At 36.9% G+C, this 23601-nt stretch overlaps 1 protein-coding gene across 2 annotated transcripts in view; it reads left to right on the forward strand.

Moving 5' to 3' along the window:
• The window catches only part of tei (irregular chiasm C-roughest protein teiresias), a 310935-nt gene that overhangs the window by 230638 nt on the left and 56696 nt on the right, over window positions 1–23601 (forward strand). For both annotated transcript variants that reach the window (XM_086912166.1, XM_086912165.1), the window contains 2 exons: window positions 5012–5155; window positions 9678–9950. In XM_086912166.1, coding sequence (XP_086768292.1) covers window positions 5012–5155; window positions 9678–9950 — 417 coding nt within the window. The remainder of the gene's footprint in view (window positions 1–5011; window positions 5156–9677; window positions 9951–23601) is intronic.

Consider the following 23601-nt stretch of genomic DNA (forward strand, 5'->3'; position numbering starts at 1 on the left):
ATGAGCAGATTCTTCCTGTTTATAATCCGAATTATCGCTCGAATTATACTCGATCGATATAACAGATAACGGATTCCGATCCTTTATTATCGTTTTTAAAATGAAACTCGCGAGAATAATAACGTTGATATCGAGAATAATTAATTGGCATTCCCAATGACGAGGAAAGGAATAGCGAGAATTGTCTACAAGTAGATGGAAGATAACGATAATACGGCTTTGAATTTCGACAAAGCTGCAGCGAGGCTATGTAACGTCAGTTATATATCCCATTAAATGTTCAATTATTTCTGCCATTCGTTTCTAACGTCCCGGAATTCCGGCCTGCTGTGTACATCATCCGCGAGGGAAGGACGAGGGGGTGAAGGAAGAGGGTGGCGTAGAAGCAAAAGCTTAATCCCTATTCATAGACTCGATCGAGTGATTTCGAATAAATCCTTCCATCGTTCCCGCGAAATCCGCTGCAATTAAAATACTTTAATATCCTTTGGAGCACGTACCCGCTCCGGGCGATGCCTCCTTCCAAACCACCACCACATCATCCTTTTCCTTCACCCTCACCCTTCGGCTCATCTTGCTTTTAGCCTCTCGTTTCGACTCATCCCAAATCCCCCTCTCCCCCTCGTCGATCCCAATTTCTTTTCGGCGCTCTCTTATTAAACGAGTCCCGATCCAGATGCCCCGAGGTATCGAGAAAGCACGTTCGCTTTCCTTCAAACACCTCTTTATCACCGTTCAAACTCCGCCAAGATATTTTGTCCATTCGTCTTCGTGCGATATATATCATAGCGGTAACTGCACTTTTTCCTCCCTGCAGACCGTGTAATATTACAGCCATCGGTTCGACTACCTCTTTGATAGTAGTTCTTCTCGAGAATGGGCTTTCGTGTTTTTCTCCTTTTTTTCTTTCTTTTTTAATCCCTTGTTTCTTTCGAAGGTTATAAATCTAACGTGGTGCTCGAGTGCAGCGATAAGTTGGAAATAAGGTCGCGGTATAAAATAAAGTAGCAAAACGCAATTTTAACATCACATCTATCAACACCGTGTGCAATTTTCTTTCTTTTTTTTTTTTTTCGTAATGTCGTTATTAAAATCGACCCGTCCAATTTTCTTAAACGATTCGTCTAATCTGCACGCAACTCCACCCCTTTCGCGAGCTAAGGCCAATTTTCCGACCGCTCTATTATCCACTCCAACTTCTACGTATCCCCATCTTGAATTCAATTTATCGATAAATATCTATAATCCGCATTATCCTGCCGCACAACTCGAGCCGTTCACGAAATTTCAGCGGGACGATAGAATCGCCGACCCTGTTCGTGCTTGAAATAATCAGAGAATCGTGCTGACACCACTGTCGATGTTAAAAACTTATCGATCGATCGATAAGAGGAAAAGGAAAAGAGAGAACGAAGGCTGTTCCTTTTTTAGGTTTTTATAGGATCGACGATACGATCGGTATGCAATGATCGGTGGTAAAGTAGGGCAGTTAAGGGTGAGGATATTTTAAATGAAAAGGAGGATAAATTTATCACAGCCCCGTCGAACGATTTATCACGACGATACATTCTACAGCTACGGACGTTCCGGAAAACGTACGAGGGCGTCAGCTGCGGGAAACCGCTTCGGGGGAAGTAGATCCCCATCCGATCATTGTTCATACGAAGCTAGAATATAATGCGATGCCAACCAAAGTCAAATATATATATATATATTGTACCTAACCTCGTTTCGGTTTTTCCTTTCGACTCCATTGCGAACGATTCTTTTTTTGAACGGAGAAAGTGACGTTTGTGATACGAAAGAAAAATGTTAGAAACGACATTGTAAATATTCGATCATTTAATGAATATTAAATGAAATGTGTTTGGCCAAGGAATGTGATAATATTTCGTTCGTGATTATGCAGCATGAAATTTGGCAAGTATTTAACATCTACATACGATTAACAGATTTTCTAAAAATTTGCATTTTGCGATTGCATTGAAACAAACGATAAGTCGTTTATTCTTTTTTTTTTTTTTTTAACAAAATAGTTAGCTTTTAGCAGGGTATTTACGTTCTCCAAGTTTTTCGGCCGGCTAACTAACTGTGCTCGAAACAGTAAAGCCGAGTAACGCTTTTTTTTTTTTTTTTTTTTTTTAGGAATAATTGCGCCCGTGCAAAGGAACGAGTAAACCTCGCGTAAACTCGTCTCCGCAGCAACGTTTCCTTCTCGCGATTGCTCTTTTACTTTTTACGTTTCAGAGAGACCGAGGGAAAAAATGCAATCTGCGTTTTGCTTTCTCTCCCAACTAATAGCCAGCTGTTCGTTCGAGCTTAGAGGAATATCTCCTCCGTTCCATGAAACGTGCCAAGTAGAATTATTCACAGGTGTTCGCGAAAAATCTTATTCTCCTCCTTTATTTCACTCAACCCCATTCCGTTCTTATTTCGCGCTTCGCTTTATTCGAGCAAACCTTACGATCTACTATTTTTCCCCCTCCTCCTCCCATCACAAAAGATCTCCAAGAATCCTTAATCGTTCTCGGAATGCAAATCGAATAAACGAACCTCAACCTTGGTTCCACTTCTCGCTGAGAGGATGCTTCGATGGGTTTACATCATTGATAACCCGCATAAAACTACTACTTCCAAGTAACTAATTCCCAATAACCCGGCAGACGTATAGCCTCCGAAATTAGCAACTAACGCGCACCGATCGCTTTCCACGCGATGTTGCGCTAAATGCTGCTCTCCAACCCCTCGACACACCCCACATCCTGACCCTTCTCCACGGCTCAGTTTCAAGCACGGTCCGTTTGTTTCCGGGCCAAATAGCCGGAATCCCGCATAACCGTGGCTAGATATGTCGTGGTGCTCGGGCCAAGTCACGGGCCGCTCTTATTTCATACAGAATACCGCATCTTGCCATCCTTTCTCTCTCTTTCTATATATATATATATAGATATATACCATCCCGTTAACACAATCGAATATATTTTGGCAGCGGCACGAGTTCGCTGTGTTCAGCAAAGAGACGACAGTCGGTGGACGATCCTATACACCGTCACAAATCGCAGTTCTCCCTCCTCCTCCTCCCCCCACTCCTTCAAAGACCGTAATACCGGGACGTATAAAAGTTTTCGGGACAAAACTTCATCGCGAAAGTAGCATACACGCGGCAATGTTTTTTTCCTTGTCCTCCAACTTCTCTCGCCTCCCTTCGATTCCCTTTCTTTCTTTCTCCAGTCAACTATCTCCCCCCTTCCCTCTCATGCCTCCTGTTGGTTGCGCATTGTTACACATTCAGAGCCGTATTCAGAGCCCAGTGAATCCGACAGCTGCCGTCGAATCCTGCCTCTCGTCAAATCGGGTTAAAAAAAAGAAAAAAAAAAACAAGGAGAAACCTTGCCTATGGCAGGATCAAAGTTTTCGCCCACGACTTCGCGGCGAAATGGATACCGAATGGATCCGCCGCTTCTTCCCCCATCTTTTTTCTTCTTTCACGGTTTCAAACTCGGCTCGGGTTGGGTAAACCGAAAGGTTTGGATAGCTTCGACTTTTCTTCCTTTCTATTTGTTTCTTGGTCGGATAGCGGTGCGGCGTGTCTGCGAGGGATCAAGGGATGGGGGAGATGGGGAGGTGGAGATCGCGTGCGCTAATTTGATTAACGAAAATACGATCGATAAGGGTTTTAAGTTCCGGCCGCACGAAAGGCTGGCGCAACGTCGAAAAGATTTATCACTGGTTTTAATTGGGATTATCGATGGGCGAGATTATTGGGCCCGTTTAATTTATCGAAGCTTCGATGAATTTTCTCGTCCTCGACCATTTGTATTTTCTAATTTATGTTAAATTCAACGTTTACACACGAAGGAATGGTAGGAAAGGTATATAGTAAGTTATAATTAAAAATTCGTGTAATCGCCTTTAATCCTGACCTAATTCAAGAGTAAATAAAGCAGGATGTTATTAACTGAATAAAGATTTATAACACCCTCCCCCCATTTATTGTACATCTTACTTTGAATTATTTATCTTTTACAACGTACCGTAAAAATTAGTCTCTAGAGTTATGTTATAAAAAATTTTATCAAAATAAAATCGTAATATTTGAATTAAAAAAAAAGATAAGAAAATTTGTTATTAAAATATTTTTTCGAACGGTATTTCGTTCATTTACGATACGTAGGGTTTACTAATTTTCAACAATACTACCAATTCTCTATTTATCACGACTTGTACATCAACTACCAAACATTTAAACAAATGTTATCTTTTCACCCCAATTTAATTCTCGAAAAATTTATCCTATATCCGCATACCCTACATCCCAAATAAAAAAAGAAATTGCCCAAAATTACGGAATATATTCCACGATAGCTAAACAACAAGGTTTATCTGCCTCACCACGACTCGTGTGCAAAATTTCACAAAAATTCTCCATTTACCACGATCTTTGAACCAAGCGGCACCAAAATTACGCACGGTCATCTTTTCATCCCCCAACTTAACCCTCGAAAAATTTTCCCACGAACAAAACTTTTTCGCCCGAAATTAAATCGTGAAAAAAAGTTCGCCTCGCGTTCCAAATGGAAAAAAAAAAAAAAAAAAAAAAAAAAAAGAAAATTACACAAGATTACCGAATATATTCCGACGCGAAAAGAACGTTTCTCGCTCGCCATTTTTCGCATCCAACGCAACGAAATTTCACCAAGTTCCCCATATACCCCACGATCCGTGTACCAAGTACACCAAAATTACGCGAGCTTACCTACGACTTAACCCTCCAACAACACACCTCCCTCCCTCTTTCGAAACGTTGGCGCGTAATCCCCCGCGTACAGAGATTTTTTCGAAGAACAATAACGAGGCCAGCGTTGGCATCGCGCCAACCCTCGACCGCGTAATTCCAACGACGCCGGTTAATCGGTAACCGGCGCGATTCTGCGCGAGGGATGCGCGCGTAGACACGCTATTTTCCTACCGAGTTAATCCGTGTACAGCAACCTCTTCGTTTGCGTTTCAGACAATGGACCGCCCGTCGAGCAGAGCGACGACGGATGGCTGAACTTCACAAAAATCAGCCGCGCCGAGAGCGGTTGGTACAAATGTTATACCAGGCACATGCTCGGCATATTCACCAGCATCGGTTATTTTCTCAACGTGCGCTGTGAGTATATATATATATATTTTTTTTTTTTTACACGATCGATTATCGATCGGTTATTTATATCGGAAGTGATTTGGAGAACGAAGAATTGAAACGAGGATTTGGAGAGGTTTCGGGGGAGATTTAAGCTTCCGTTGAATCGATTCGAATTTGATTCCGTTGATATTCCGTTAAAAAATTGGAGATTCTACTAAAGATTTTGATCTTTCAGTCGAACGAAACTGGGAAATAAAGAATGAGAGAGTTTTAACTTTCTCTCCTCGTTTGCCGGAATGATAGAGAATGAATTAATAATGTAGCGAATATATGAAAAAGGGAGTTTTAACGTGATATTGAATGTTTAGAAATTGGTATCGGGATAAGGATTATTTTAGAAAATTCAGATTTTATTTACGTTTAAAAATTTAATTTATCGATATTTCGATCTATTAAAATTTGAAATTAAAGAGAAAGGAAAAGAAAAAAGAGAATCGAAAAAAAAGTATTGAACTTTTGAAAAGTCTATCCTTTTTCTCGCTTATCAAAATAAATCTTTATTAAAAAATTTTATGTATATATATATACACTAAATATATATATATATACTAAAAATTACAAAATAAAAAATATTGGCAAAAATATTCAATTTTCGTTACGAATCAAAAAATAAAAAAATCTCTTGATGAATGTTTTTTTTTTTTTTAACTCGCAACGTATTCCTGTAAATTAGATTACAAAAAACACAAGCTTTTGGATTACCCATTCAATCTAACAATATCGAATAAAATCGCTAAAAGTCGTGCTAAATATACGCTAAAATCTATCGATGTTCATGAACTGATGGACCGAACAAATGGATTTATTGAGCGGGTATGAAACGACTATCCCCGTTTCATGTATAACAATGAAAATATTGAAAATAGAATAAGTAGAACAGCTGTACGGGCCGATAAGGGATACAGTAATATTAGAAATTAATGGAAATCGTGGGCCACGTTGCACGGCTGTTCGAGTTACGAGATCGATTCAACCGGGAATTTCGTTTCACCGAAACCTCGAAATGCGATATATTTGCGTCACGATCCAAGATTTATATTATTAAACACCTATGGTAAAGACGATCCGAAATTGCTTCAAAATTTCAAAGGATTTCGTTTCTACTTCGCGCGTTTCGTTTAATTCTGGCGAGATAATTTATCACTTCAACATATAATCTTGTTTCGAAATGAAATCGAGAGAATTCATCGGCTTGTTGGTCTAGATCCGTACGATGGGAAACGAATGTTTGAACGAAGTTAATAGAATTTGGAAAATGGGGATATTTAGTTCAAAGGGAATATTTTTTTTTTTTTTTGAGAAAAAGTTTTTTTGAAAATCGATAGACGTTTTATAAAGGTAATCACTGTCTTCTGAAATACGATATAGATCAACAGAAGTTCAATAATATCCAGTAATAAATAGGAAACGAATGTTCGAAATAGAAACACAGATATTTAGATTGTCAAAGGGAATATTTTTTCTAGAAAAAGTGCGCTGAAATTTGACGGATGTTCAAATTTTCATCAATACAAAACTGTCTTTTAAAATATGATATAGAACAACGAAAGTGCAGTATTTTCAACATGGTGGGCATCCATGTATCTACATTCTTTTTTTTTTTTCTTTTAGATATTTCAATATACTCGAACATATTGAATATATTTATTTTGAATATTTCGCATATTAAAATTCATTTCTGCGTATTCAAAAAAATCGACGAATAACACGAAAGATACGAAAAAAAAAAAAATTTCAATCTTTCCTTTCAAGATATAAAAAACACGCTCGCGAAAAAAGTATCTAGAATAGATATTTAAAAACATTACAAACAGACTCTCCACTTTGCCACATCGTATCCATAAAACAACATCTCCGCATAAACGATACTTCATCCCCATCTAATTGTAAATCGCGAAACATTCTCGAGAATCAACAACCATCTCGTTCTCGTGGATCGAAAAGAATATTGTCTCTGTCTTAGAGGGGGAAGGGGAGGGGAGAGACATCAGACATCCCCGCTAATTCGGAATGCAAGAGGGGTTGGTGTTCCTCGCAGCCGATAACCGGAAACCACAGTCATTTGTCAAGTACGGAAACCGCCGAGCCAACCGGAAATTATCCATGCCCTGTCGTGAAAATTTGCAAATTTCCTACCCCAACCCACGAGTCCTTCCATCTTGCCATTATAACCGGTGGAACAGAGGAGTGGAGGGGAATGGAAAGGTGGCAGTTCCTCCCCTTCGAGAGTTCCCTCCTCCTTTTCCACCTCCTCTTCAACGCCGGCTTCCGTTCGCACCGGCAAACCGGCGGGATCCTGGATACGGGTTTCCGAGCACCTAATCTCTACGCAGTTTAGATGGCTCGAGAGCACCTATAAACCAACCAACCTTCCCCCCCTCCCCCCGTAAGGAATTATCGATTACAGAGGCACCGCGTCCTATTCGAATCTCCTGCCCGGATTACTTATCCACGGATAACGTCTACGAGGGTTTTAAACGGGCGCGCCAACCAATTTCGTGCAATCGTAGATAACGCGCGTTTCAAAGGGAAAGGAAAAGGGAAATGAATTTTTGAAATTGGTTCCCCAAAAAAAAAGGAAAAAAGAAAGAAGCGCAGTGTGGATGGTTCTTGGAGATGAAAGTTTGTCGCTTCTTTGGGAACATTGGTAAGCAACGATAAAAGTGATCGATCTCTATCGATGATTGTGCGTAGTACGATATTTAGAAAAATTCTTTTCTATATAATTCTCGAGGGAAAAATTACGAAGAAGAGCGCAACGTTTCATTTTAATTTCGAATTGTAATTTTCAAAAAAGTATAACTCGTCGCTTTTCAGGGCAACAAGGTTCGATTCTAGATCCGTGGGGAAGTTCGTATCATTGTGAAAGTTCTGGCGGAAACGTTGTACCGAAAAAGAGGAGGTCAATAGAAGGGAGGACGAAATATCTGGTAAAGTTGGTGGTTAGTTAGTAGTTTGGTTGACCGATCGGTTAACAATCAATCGTCAAACGATATTACGCCAAGTCAAATGCAATCGGATTTCGAACAATCAACATCCAAAGTACTTAAGAGCTGGTCAGATTAATGATCAATTAAGTTGAACTTTCGTTGAACTGGCCGATCGTTAAACGAAGACATTAAAGGATAGTTTAATTTCGGGAACTCGTTACAATCCTTTGATTCCTAGATTCCAATTCGAATCTCTTACGATATATATATATATATAAAAATATATATAAAAAATAGAACAAACATCGATCAACGTGATATTTTTTTCAACGGAATGGACGACGAATTGGTTGAGAATTGGTCGAGATCGCATGGATCCTATCGATGTGATGAAACGCGACGGAATTGCCCGTATCAAGGATCAAAAGATCACGCATCACTCGAAATTTCCGGTGATAGATCAAATTCATAGGTAACGAGAATCGCCATTAAAAAAGAGAAGCTGGGATGCGCGTGCATTCACAGAACTAACGAAGAAAAAGTGAAAACTCTCTCCCCCCTCTTTTTTTTTATCTCTTTATCCCTCTTCTCTTTCTCTCCCTCCCCTCTATTCCTGTCGTTCCTTGTACCCGTTGTTTGTCATAGCGTCACGATTGTGTTTGCTGTAAAATTCCGAACAAACTACAAGACAAACGAGGTATAGCCAGCGCGGCGACCAGGGCTTGAGGGGAGGGTGTAAAAGCCTCCTATCGTCGCATCCACCACTTTGATCCCTTTGTTTTGTTATAGGATGAGCCGGAGGATCAGCTTGCTAACTCAAAGGACTGCTCTCTTTCTCCATCCCCTTCTCCACCCCCCATTCCTTCTTTCCTCTCTCCTATATATATACCTTTTCTATGCCTCTCCTCACCTTCTCTGTCTCTCTTTCTCCACTTCCACCGACACTCCAATTCTCCCCTCTCCTCCGTGAACAGATATCTCGGCCACGACGTCACCAATCCCTCCCCACCATCGCCTTCCCCCTCGTAATTGTGGACATAACGTTAGCTCGAGAGCAAACGATCGCGGATATGTATAATTCCGCGGACGGAATTGGAAAAGAATATATCGTCGCGTCCTCCACACGTCCTGGGTAAAAAAAGATTTTTTTCCCCGACGTCGGTTGCGTCGCTTCCATCTTGAACTTTATTCCCGTTACGTGGATGCAATTGTTGATGCGCGACCATCCCGTTGTTATCGACGACGACGATCGAAATCGTTTTAAGATATCCTTGAATACGAATACGTGTGAGATATCATTGGAAAGATTGAAATTTCTTTTCTATTGCAGAGAGATAGATGGGAAGAGAAATGGATATTAGCCTCGTGAAAATTAATTTCAACGCAAAATAATTTATAAGATGAGTTTAAATATTCGAAGAAACGTGGATCGTGTTCCACGACTTATATCTGAAGATTTATCCTATGATAAATTTTGATATTTCTTTCTCCTGTATTTCCCCCGTATCGGTTTTATGATAGCCAACCACGTTCACCACGTTTAAATCATCGTTTAGACGATCCAGACATGGAAACGGAAGCGGAAGCGTTGAACGGCGAGGCAACCGATTCCCGGAAGATGGAAGTTCAAATCGGGGGTGCAGTGACTCTGGAGTGCGACGGTGGTTGCTGGGGACACGGTCCTGGAATGGATCCAGTCGGTGGTCCCGGTCCACTGGCTCTCAGTCGAGTCGTTTACCAGGAAGCCGGCGAATATCGATGCGTCGCACCTGACAGGAAAATGCAAGACACCTGGCGCGCCCAATTGCCCTATCACGTCAAGGTCACCGGTAAGATTCTTCCACGAGCATGATTATTCTCTTACTTTCTGTTCGAATTTTAAAAATAACACTTTCCTCCGACGATACACGACTCTCTGCGTTACGTCTGTGATATACGGTGGATTTTTACTTTACTACTCGTTCAAATACGTATGAAGGATCAATCGATCTTTTGTTAAACGTTTCGTTTAATTCAAATCGATCCTTAAGAATTAAATTTTCAATTCGAATGGAAGAAGTTTTTAATTAATAAGTTAATGGTTAAATCTGAAACAATATATTCATTGCCCTCCAAATTATCCGATAAATTTCACTTTTCTCTCGCGAATAATTCATCAATTTGTTGAATGAAATACGAATGTCACGGAAGATCGATGATGCTTCGAGTTTCACTTAAATAGAACGAATTTCCAACGATCTTCAATGAAACGAAACCATCGATAATCGATAAGAAAATAAGAGAGGGAGGGAAGGGAAGGGGGGAAGGTTAATTTACCGTGAGGCTAATTCAAAGCTTATCGTCATTAGTCATTATCATGAGGTTAACCCTCTTTCGTACCGTCTCAAACGAATTATCCAATTTTCTTCAATAATTGCTCGCGTGCACCCCTCGACGACCACCTAATTGCAAGACTTATGAACGCACTTTAAATAAATTACGTTTGATTCCCGCCAAATTACATTAAACTATTATTTTTACGATCGTCGGCTGCTTTCATTCGAAATATCTTCTTTAATAATATATAGAAATAATCGTTTACACATTCTCCCGAAATTTTCCCCGCAAATTTTCCTCCCTTGGCAGAAAAACTTCACCCTTTTTTTCCTTTTTATTCCAACGTGTAAATAGCCTAATTAGACTAAAATTATTCTAAATTGTTCATATTCGTTAAGTTCTTTTTTTTTTCTTTTTTTTGGTAGACACGCATTACGTATTTCTTACATATTTTAATAGCAACCATACATACGTAATACGAGTGGAAAAAGCGAGAACGAAAAATTAAAATTTTCTGTCGCGCTTTCACTGTCTTTTTTCTTTCTTTCTTTCTTTATTTCCATTTTTGTAACGTTATTATCGTCTTTCGTGATACTGCCACCGGTTTTTTTTTTTTTTTTTTTTTCATTTCTCTTCCCCAGACAATGTATCACGTGTAACGTCGGGGAAAACGTGCTCCTTTCTCCGGTGCACAATGTGTGGCGAGTTTGTTGTTCCGTGAAATGCATTATCAGACGAATTTTCAGTCGGAAGACAGTTATGGCTTTTTTTTTTTTTTTCGAGAAAATCTATCGACGCAGGCTCGTTAAATATCTCGTCCATGGGTCGGATTCTCCACGAGAGAAAAATTAATTAAAGCGATGTGGAATGAGTTCAGAAATGGGCGAAAAACGAAATTGAACGTGCAACGATGGATCGTTATTGTTGATGGCCGTCGAATGGAATTACCTTGTTTCTATCACTATCCTATCGTTCCTAATTTTACCCGAAGTACTACGATAACTTGGATAAATCCGAAAATCCGCTCGAAAATTTAAATTACCTATATTAAAGAACAACATAGGTAATCGATGGAGCGTTTTAAAGAAACACTCCATGATTTAAATACGAATGAGACTAAAGAGCACGTACGAACGATTTAAAGAAAAAAAAAATTCCAAAAAAAAATCACCGAATCGAAAATCTAAAAATCTAAAATCGAAAAATCAAACGGAATCGAACGAATTATCGAATAATCCGAAAAACACCCGACAATTTAAAAATCTTTTTAAGGGAATTTTGAATAAATCCAGAGATCAATGTCCCGACCGTTTTCACGCGAGTGCTCACATTTCCCCGATATCTTTCTCGAGGGTGGAAGGATATTCGACTTCTCGAAGGATCGACAGCAAAAGGGGGTGGAATGGAAAAGTCGAGTCAAGGGTAACAGCAGGGTCTTCGCCGCCGTGGGACTTCTGTTTGATCTTCGAAACATGCGTGTCTTTGTGTGTAGAAATTGTGCACGGAGGATGTGCAGGGGAGGACCCGTTTCCCCTTGACGAGGGTGTGGAAAACAAGTTTATGACGCGGAATGGGAATTGGTGCGTCGTAAAGCCTGCTCCATACGCACCAGATCTTATCGGAATCATCCTGGCCTATTTTCACAAACTAAATCTCTCGGCGATTGTTCATTCGAGATTAAGTAGTGATTTCAGCTTCGACTAAGTTACAGCAATAGAAAAAGTTTATTTATTTTACGAATCTTCAATGAAATTTCGAAACTGATTTATACTAGATTTAGTTATCTCCAATCAATAAAAGCGCAGTATTGATTCGTGAATAAGTTCCTTAAATCTTCTATTTCTTTATTACGAGATGTATAAAATCATTTTACGTTACCTTATGTAAGGCACAAATATGCCCAAAATATGCATCTTGTTACCGATTGAAAAATTCGTCGAGCGCGAAGGGTTAATATAATTAATTAAATTGAATTGCGCAAAGAATAATTGATTCATTCTAAATAAAAATTCAACTAAAAATTAAAAGTAACCGTGGCAAAGTGTAGAAGAAGAATTAATTCTTCTTCGCACACCTTGCACACCTTTCCTTCGTTTAATTTATCCCCAAGCTTGAAACACGTAACTTTTACGATCATCATAAACAAGACACGTATAAGATATATAAGCAATACCTATTCTCCCGACCCTATAAAACGTCGATGCTGTAATATAACGTGTAGCAACGTAAACAGGCAAATTACGATTCAAGCGTCGTACGGTGGAAGAGCACGATAATCCAGCCTTAATAAGGGTGTTTCTCGCGACTCCTTGTCCGGATAGGTGGAAAGCCGCGGATGAAAACGAGTCGGGGATTATAAGAGAGGAGATCCCGAGCGGATATCGGGCGAAAAGGCAGGAAACTTTGAGAGCGTTTAACTTCTCCGCCACTTTCTTCGAGCACTAGCCAAAGTAGTTTCGAACGGAAACCGATCGTTTGTCGTTTTCTGACAGATTATGGAGGGTCAACGTCCACTCCCCGAAGTAGTGGAAAAGCGGCGTACGAGATTTAGAACCTGATTCGAGACTAAATCGCACGCTAATGGAATTGACTATTATAATAAGTTTGTGTGCCCAGGCTTTGAGCGTCGTTCCCCAGAGAAGGCTTTTGGTAATGGATACTTTCCTCTGGCCAAATATTATCCATCGAATGTACATTTGTATTAGCCAGCTGATGAGATACTTTAGAGGGTTGATGATTTCGATTTTGGGAAGAATTTTCCCTTTCGCGTGTTTCTTGTTTGAATCGTAATTTCGAATTCGAGAAACGATTTCAACTATCGAGAAATTTTTTAACGCGAAATATATTCTGACAAGCTACAAAATTTGAATTTTTAAGCTGCGTTAAACTCGCGAATACCTAATTTATTCTTTTTTTTTTTTTCTATTCTATTTTTCAACATTTTAATTTAAATTTCAGAAGGAATTTAATACGATACTTGAAACGTGTAATTATGAAACGGTTCAATTTTAACATTCTACGCGCGTGTTCCTCGTTAGCTTTTGAAATAGTCAAATTTTAATTTTAATATTCTCCATCTCAAAGCGAACCATCTCGCGCGCTATTCCTTTCCATGTCCACGTTGCTTACATACTGATGATAAATTCTTCTATCGAAGCCGCAATCGTTGGCCTCTTCCTCATTCTACGGCCTTGCGGAAGCCTTTGCTCGCTATCCACCCCGAGGCAATCGCTGAAGCAATCTCGACTTTCTTATTGATTGCAGCTCAGGCAACTCGTGCGTGTAAGGGGCTCAGCCAGTCGAACCGGTATCCTCGGGATTTTAAAATCGTTTCCCTGGATTGAACAAGGGGACGCCACGAAAATCATTCCATCGTGAATTGTCTCGATTTCTCTGTTTCTTTTCCCTTCTCTCCTTGTTACCAGTCGAGAGAAACAGCTGAGCCAACCATTTTAATTCCTTCTATAAATTATCGACTTTACCGCGCCAATATCCATGATATCGGAGATTTCTCGAATATATGAAATGAAAATAATATTATGGATAAAACGGATTCGATTGTAGAAAATTTTAAATTTCCTATTTCCACGAGTGTACAACGGTTATTCTCTGACAAGATTCCTCGAGCGAGTCCGTCCTTTTGTGTCAAAATCTTTAAAGTTCGTACATCGTTCGTTGAACTTTACGAAAAGTAGTTGAATATTAATGATTAGTTGTCGAACGACAAGATATATTGCCACAATTTATAAAAAATATCCTTCCATTTTTCCATTCCTCTTTTTTTTTTTTTATATTCCATAAATTCACGCTACGTATACGCCTCGTATATACGCTCGTGGATCCCAAGATTCACTTCTATAAATATCGAAGTCAATATTTCTCGTCGGTGTTCGACATATTTCTCGAGAACTCGCGGTTCTTGACTTTTCTCGTTCGAGTTATTCGCCCGTGGAAAATCGCGTTTTCCTTTCTTTCGGTCAAAAAATGTAGCGAACGCGTTTTTCCCAAATTCGTTATAGTTCGGGATATTCCCCTCTCAAAAACTTTCACGCGAATCGTTCGATTGAACGATTTCGAGAGGGAACGCTTGAGAAAATATTCGTGAATGCGAAGAAAAAAAGTCGAACGAACGAGGAAAAGTTTCCCGTTGGACCGAATTGTGGCCGCAATAAAACTACATTATGCTCGTGCTTCTTACACCCACAGTTCGCCCTCTCGTGAAACTCTACGACACGTTCGCGATAATTTCCCCGCGAAAATTGCAAACTGCTGCTAACACACATTTTCGCAATTTTATTGTGACCGTGGTCGTTTATCATTAGCCCGGCCAAGGGTTTCGGGATTAAAATCTTTTTTAAAAAAAAGGGGGAGGGAAGAAGGAAGAGGAAAGAAAAGAAAACGGTAGAAGAAGAGAGTAAGAAAGGGATAGAGAATGGCAGGAGATTATAACGAAACGTTTTCGTCGGGCGAGTCACGAAAGATTAAACAACCTGTTGTTAATTAACGTTCTCGTGAAATTTGCAGTTGAACGCTTTTCGAGAATAATTCGGGGAAAATTAGTAACCCGTCGTTGATTAAATCAAGTTAGACACTTGCTGATTTACGAAAGCTCGTTTCGTACCGTGAAATGAAACTCGAAAAGGATTCCGTTTCCGAAAATGATTTTGGATCACGGAAACTTGGAATTTTATTCACATCGTATACCGTATACCATTTTCTTCCTTCCAAATTTCTATTATTTTAACTAGGAGCGCACGATTTCCAAATACGTTTCGAGCAAAGGGAAATTCTAAGAGAGGTCTAACTTTAAAGAGAGGTGTGAATATGTAGCTAAACGTTGTTAATAATTATATATTCGCGAATTTATCTTTTTTTTTTTGTAGTGAAAAGTGAACTGACTCCTTATTTTTAAATTAAAATAAAAAATAAGTTTTCCAGTGAAACGAAAATTTAACATCAATACGAACTAAAAATCGTTTAAGAATTAATTAACGTAAATTTGAATAATATCTAATATTTGAAATGAAATATTCGTCAAAATAATGTAATTTGGATGACATCACGACACATTTGAGTTTATCCTCCCTTGAGATGAAATTAGTTAGTCTTGCTGTTATAACATTTCCATCTAAAATTATCAGTGTTTGTATTAACTCTCTACGGTCACTCGAATTAGTTAAGCTAAATGACATTTCTCACCGTTTGCGAGAGAAACGTCTTTGTTCATTGCGCGATTATTTTCAATTTTTTTATTAAAACTGATTTCGTGGACAAAATGACTCCACGTTCGCTCAAAAACGTTTTAACGCTTTAACGTTTATAATTAAATATCCTCGATAACGTTTATCATTGTCGAAAGATTAAAAAAAAAAAAATAAGACTTTAGAATTAATTGAAAATTAATTCACAGAAATCGATTTAATCCACGAATATTCATAAACTTAATTTTTGCTTTTCAATTTGGTTTCTATTGTGTACTTTGAATGGATAGACCATTTAATCAATAAAATTTCATTCTCCAAAATTTCATATTTTTAGAATTTAATTCCCCCCCCCCCCCCGAAGCTGAATAAATGAAATGAAAAAATTAAATTTTCTAACAAAATTTTCTGAACTCGATTTTTTTTTAATTAATTAAAACGTTGTAAATGCTACTATTCGTAGTCTTTCGTCGAAAAAATATTTTATATATATATATATAATGAACGACATCCTGTAATAGAAAAATCTTCAAAAATTCAAAATCCAGAGAAATCAAAAAAATCACGAGCGGATTGATATTATTTCAGTCGCGAATTCATTCCAACTATTTCTCTCAAAAAGAAAAAAAGATTCTAACTAGACTGTTTAGTGCAAACAACCTTATTTCTTTGGTTATGTACGGCTCGTTAAGCGTTCGTTAAATGTTCACGGTGCGCCGAGCTTAGGCGTACTCCGTTTTTCATCTCCTTTTCACCACGTCGCAAGCTTATTTAAGCGCCGCGACGAGAACTTGTATAATAACAAGTTAAAGTACCATACACCACTCCGTAAGTGGCTTTTACCAAGGATTATCTTGCTTCACCTGGATCCTGTCAGGTTACCACTGAAACACAAACACTGGTCTTGGATAGCTTGCCCCCTTGCTTCCAATGGTTTCCGTGTGTACTTTGCAATTTCGCATTACTCACGATTTCATGAAAATATTCCGTAATATTTTCTCACCTCGTGTACTCTTTAAAAGAAAAAATTGTCTTATAAATATATTTTTATCGTTTTTGTAACTTTCACTCAATACTCACTGCATACTCGGTGTATCGGATGCTTAAAGAAAAAAAAAAAAATTGAATACATCTCTCCTTCAAAACAAGAACAAAGATTCTTTTCAAATATCCTTTTCCGTCCAATTATACTTTTATTTTACTCGGAAAAAAATCAGAATTATATTCGTATGCACTCGTAAAAACACTGAGAAGATTATTCGCTAAGCCCTTTCCATATTCGATGCGTTCCCTGTAATAATGCCTCCCGTTATCTCGATTCGAATTTAAATTTAAATCGCACCAACAGTTTCTACCGAGTTCAGATACCTATCTAAAATTGTTACTCCCCGATATCATCCCACTTCCATTTTCTTGCCAAATATGCAAAATACCCGAATCTTAATTATCACGGAACAAAGAGAAGAAAAAAAAAAAGAAAAAAAGAATCGTCGAGCAACATCTAACATCAATTAAAATTTCTAATTAACCATCCACCCGGTAGTTCAAAGGTATTTTCCACCTCAAACACATTTCTTGTAATAAACGACAATCGTAAGGGGGTTAATTTTCTCCGCCCCAAGCAATCGCCTCTCCCCCTCCCCTTCCGTAACTGCGGTTGATAAAGCGCGGCAGAGGCGGTGGTACTGATACCACGATTTCATATTTGCATGGTTAATAAAAGGTACGGTCGAATCAGCGAGTCATTTACAAGGGAAACGTATCAGAGTGGCTAGGAACAAAGGGCTGATTATGGGATCAAAGCGCAGGAAGGAAGGAGGGAAAGGAAGGCCGGCTCTCCCGTGAAAAGGTCCTCACACCCCCATCCCCCTCGTCTCGTCTCGTTTTGGCTCGTCTCGTCGACGGCAATAGCTCACGGCGCGTTGTAAATTTTTCAACGAGTCCAAGTTTCAGTTGCCCGCCATCCACTTTTTACCCTCCGCGCGGAAATTAACCACCAGCCTCCTTTTGTGGCTTGTTTCGCGGCTCGTGTAACGCGCTCGCGCGCGATATGATTAAAGGAAGCTGAATCTCGCGGCTCCTTCGTCTCCACGAAGTTCTTCCGTTACTCTTTATTCGTCGATTCGAAGCTATGGGCCGTTGAATGGAAATCAGACGCCGCTCTCGTTTTCGCGGAATTCGTTGATAAAGAGGGAATAAATCTAGGAAATTCACGCAGCCGGTGAAATAAAATGAATCGGATCCTTTGGCGAGATACTTAAGGAAATTTAGAGGCTAATGAAATTTTATACCTTTTTTTTTCCTTCCCGAGATGTTTAATTGCGAGGAAAAAACAGTTGGTTTCGGATATCGTAAAAATTAAAACTCCATAAAATAGAATTTCTATTATATAGGAAACTATTCCGTGATATGAATTGAGAATGAGTTATTATATTTCCGAAAATTTAACGATTGCATAACGATGAAGTTGATATGATTAAATGTTATGATAATTTCTTTAGAAAGGGATTCACTGATTCTTTAGAAAGGGCGTCATTTGATATCTTCGAAAATTATATTTAAAATTAATTTATTTTCTAAATATATTGATAATATTATTTGAAAAAAGATTTTATAACCGTTTCATATATTTATCTAAATAATTAATTTATAACTATAATTTTGATAATCACTATTATTTTCATAATAGTGTAACATTAATTGTATTAATATGAATCAAAATAATTAATTCAACTTTGAAATTAACATATATCATATCTTTCATCTTTACGTATGATAATTAATAATTAGAATAGAAATAAATTTTATGTATCAATATCCTATTCATTAAAATTATTTAGTATTAAGATAACCAGTGAAAATTATTAAAATTATTTTATAATTTAACAATCCTAAAATTAAAACAATTCGAAAATTAATAATGTATATAGTCTCACAAATTGTTAAAAAAAAAACATGTACAAAAAACAATACGAATAAATATCTACGCATTATGTGCTCGAATCGTATAATAATTCACGCATTTGATAATAATGAACAGTTAGAATGCTTCTTACGGTATTATAATTGAACGCGCAAAGGTGACATGCTCGAAGTGACGCGATTCCGGTGGTTGCTGATGGAATTCCGCTTTCACGTACACATCTGCCACATACTCCATAGAAACCGTCACGAAACCTCTGAACAATTTTCCCCACGGCAATCTCAGACTTCTCGTCGATTGTTATAGCAAGTTTCCTTACAATGTTTCGCGCGAACGATTGCACTTACGACAACGTCGAATGCATGCCAAGGATTGAGAAAATTTCACGCAATTGCTATAAGAACGAAATCGATAGAACGAAAGCGAGATAGATATTTCTAATTAATAAACATTTCTAAAAATCTCATAGAAAAGAGCTTGAAATCGAATAAATATTCATTTAAGAAATACTGCGCAATATATGATTAAAAAATTAATGGAGAATATTTCATCATTCACGAAAATATAGGTTAATTCAGATTTTTATAGGTTAATTTAGAAAAGATTAATTTTTTCAATGTTTGCTAAAATTTTTTAATAAAAAATGAATTGTTAATAGTTGACTAATGTAACAATGTTTCTGAATTAATTTAACCAAAAAAAAAAAATGAATTCCTATGTCTTAATATCAAATTTTCATTCTCTTAATATCAATATTCATGTCTTTATTTGTGATATTAAAATATATAACATGCAAATATAAACTTAATTTAATAAGTGAACGATATTTCAATAAGGCAATCAAACACAGAAATTCAAATATTCTGTGTATACAATTGGAAATTTAATCAAAATTATACGTGAAATGCACATGAAATTATGCAAATGATTTTGAGAATAAATTTAAAAATAATCAACTTGTACTTACCTACAGCAATAAATATACGTCGAGGGACCACCATACGAAAATTCCAGGATGAATTCAAACAAAAATAGTAAAACACACGTGTAAACACAAAATAACGTAGAAAAAATCACAAAAATATACGAATGACGCACAACGCACAAAAATCTCCATACACTAATGTCCGAAAAGATATGCGCAGAATCTCAGGCGCATGTGCTCAAATATGGCAGACATCTTTTAACGAATATGCGTAATTTCGCGAATCCTTGCAGTAATGCATACAATCACACGCGAAATTATACGAACATAAATGCGAATATACGTAATAATTCATAGTTAAACACATATTATAATCCATTGTTAAACGTATATACGAGGTAACGCACTGGTGACTAATCTTGATTATCACTGGACATACGTAGATACATGTAGAAAAACATTAGAAATCCACGCGTGTATGCCAACAGACAACGTAAAATCAACGTTAGCATATGATATTAATCTACGCCTAAACCACCTATATTTGCAACCACCCACATCAAATTCGCGAATACACGCGTAGACCGTTAAATCACGTTCCAGATTCTCGAACGATTAAACGAAAAGACGCGTACTAATCGAGTATCACGGCGAGACTGAGCGTGCGAACGTACAACACAAACCGTAAAGTCCTTCAAATTTACTTGGAAGTTTTCCTTGTATATGTTATCATATATGTTATTGAATGTTATAGAACGTGAAATTTTTTCGCTGAATATGGATTTAATTATAATTCCGTGAATTTTTATTATTGTTATAATATATCAATATAATATCATCGCGAATTGTTATAACAATAGAAATTGTCTCTTAAAAATTTTACTCGATGTATTATTAATGGAATATAAAATTTTTTTTCAAAGTTGTTAATCCGTTATTATTTCAAATAAATAAAGAATACATTACATTTGATTTTTAAAACTGATTTCGTAACAAATAATTGTAATAAGATTTATTTTATTTTTCGTTAATATTCGATAATTCCAATTTAAATCTAAATTTCAATCTAAATTTTTTTTTAAATTTTATTATTTTTATACATTTGAAAATATTACTATTTAAAAAGCATGTTAAAACGAGATGATCATTCCATAGTCAGAATCAGTTCGTTCTCACGATCGTTACTATAAAATTCCCTCGTTTCTCTCTATAAAAATTGTCTTCTAACGGGACTAGTTCTGAAAAACACGAACATACACTCCACTATCTGAAAACTCGTTTTTTCTCTCACTATATTCCTTCCCTATCAATACCGACGAACAATTGCCAATGTAGAAACCTGGCTGTCGATATATATTATATATTTTATTTCACAGTTTTGCAAATATGGCTCTCTTTTTTACACTTTTGCTGTACCATTCTTTTATACATTTTTACACTTTTACATTTTTTTTCTCTCTTCATTTAAAAAATTAATATCATAATCCTTGTTAATTTTCGTAAAAAATTTCTCAAATTTTTAAATTATTATTTCAAATTTTCCTATACCACTATTTGGAAAAAATTCTACATACCACACAAAGAACCTTTCTTTGCAAATATGTCTGTCATTTTTCGATTTTTCGATTTTTCGGTTTTTCGGATCCATCGAGATTTCCCTGATCGTTTCGAAGGTTTCGATGAACCATCGAAAAAACGCCACTTGCTACCAGGCGGTGTCCCAATGGAAAAAAACAAGATTGAGTGGCCGTCGATAGAAGTTTTCTTCGGGCCACGTTACACGTATGCGACCGTGTATTCCTTCACCACAATTCGATGATGAACGACTCGACTTTGTCAGCGTTAGACAATGTAAAAACTTTCGACGAGCGGGATCAATTGCATCGTAATGACAATAGATGGCCCATCCTTGCCGTATTTTTGACAATGCTGGAAAATTACACAAGTTGTATTGTATTTCTATAAAATTTCATACGACAAATCAATTCCTTTTCATAAAAAATTTTACATAAATTAATAATAAGATATAGAGTTAATCCGATGTACTCCATAAAAGGTAACAATTTACAATGTTAATAACGTTGATGAGTTTATCGATTAATTATTTGATATATGAATTAGTTATACAATTATACAGAATGTTTTAACTTTTCTTGTTAAAGGAGTTAAATTAGAGAGTATTATATAAACAGAATTTTGTTCTTCGTTGCAATTTCTGTTTATTGTACATTATGGAAATGAGTTATATAGACATTCGCGTTTCACGGTACCCTTATTTAAAAGTTTTGAATGAAAGGAATTATAATATTTTGTTCTTAAACTTGCTTTTACGCGAACGGATGGTATTACGAAGAAAATTACACATTCTACTTACACAATATAATATGAATATGTTTTATGTATTTTCTGCTACGAATATATCAACGTAACACATGCATGACTAGAATACAAAGGAGAAATAGAATATGAAAGAGAATATCGTAGAGGGAAATGGATTCGTTTTTTGTTCGAGATAGATTTTAACCAATATAACGTGAACTTTGCATTTACATACTCTAAATAAAATCATTTTAATATATTTATATAATTATTTTCCTCAAAATTATAATATCTACGTATATATTTTATAATACGTACGCTTGTGTAACGAATCTATAATTTCGAAAAAATTTATTACGATATTCGTTTCACTTTATTCGATTTAAATTTAATTTTAAACATTCTGTTGTGCTTTGTTTGAAAATCAATTTGTACAAATAATTTGCACAAAACAAAATAATATTCTCGAACAGTTCCAACTATGTTGCGTGGAAATTTTTAAATTTCTAACTACCACAATCCATTCCTATATCTTGTAAATTATTTTTCCTTTTTCCAATTACGGTTCATTACGTGCGCGCGAAAGTTAATAATCGTTTAATCGAGTTCGAGGAAGCCAATCGAAATGAAAAAAAGAAAAAAAAAAAAAAAGCTTTCAATTGAGATCTTCCTGTTGCGAAAAAAAATAACCAACCAGATGGAACAGACGAGGGAACGAACAAACTATCCTTTTTAACAAGCCGTATAATATTATTAAATTGTGGCAATTCAGCCGAGAATGTAAATAGAAGCAGAAAATTGAAGATAAATATATTTTGGCTTGCAACTTTTGTTTCGTTCCGTAACTAAACAGTTATGTTTCATTTTTTTTCTTTTTTCTTTTTTTTTTTTTTTGTAATTACACTCGTAATAGGAGTCGTAAAAAGTTTCGTTCTTCTTTTTTTTTTTTATTTTCAGAGAGCGAAAAGCAACGTAAAAGAGTACGATGATAATCGAGCTAAAAACTTGTGTTGCAGCGAATTATTGTCATTAACCGTTGTATTGCGTTGGTTAAATAAAAATCCTTCAAAGAATATTCATAAAAGAGTGAGAATTTAAACACATTCAGCCGTCCAATGGGATGACGAAAGAGAATATAGGAAGTTTTCAGACTCAATGATTCTCTGTCGCGTCTTCGATCTCCCTTGTGACTGGATTTCTGACAGCCGAGATTACCTTTTTTGTCATTCCTGTCACGTCTGTCTCTCTTTCACCCATCCTTCCTCTGTTCTCTATCCTTCGTTCTTTCCACGTTTTTCGCTCGGCAAGGATATTTAAAAAGGAGGAAAAAAGACGATGGAAACGTTCTCCTAACGTTGGCCGTGTGACATTCGATTGATTTTCACTCAAAGGGTGAGCAGCTTTGTACGAGAGGTCCTTCAAAGAAAAAAATTTTATCATAATGATTAAAAATTCTTGATATCGAATCAACTTTCTAACTTGTTAAAATAATTGACAAATTTTAATATTTTATGATATCTCTGTCACAGACACGATCGACGACTCCAGAGATTAATCGTTTGAAAAGAGATTTCGCTCGAGTAAAAAGTTTGTTCGATCGAACGATCGACCATTTATCAATTTGTCCACAGTTTAAACCGCTCTGCTTTCAACTCGCCAAAGGAGAAAAAAGCATTATCTGTTGAACAGATTTCAATATCATTGGTTAACCCCTCTGTGAACAATTACATTTACACCGAATCGCGTGACTTCTTCAGGAAGGTTGGACAGTCTCGAGGGCTGACAGATGTAGTGGG

The sequence above is a fragment of the Apis florea genome, unplaced genomic scaffold (genome assembly GCF_048593485.1).
Source record: "Apis florea isolate Af1SG1 unplaced genomic scaffold, ASM4859348v1 contig_3367_pilon, whole genome shotgun sequence".
In the NCBI taxonomy this organism is placed as follows: Eukaryota; Metazoa; Arthropoda; class Insecta; order Hymenoptera; family Apidae; genus Apis; species Apis florea.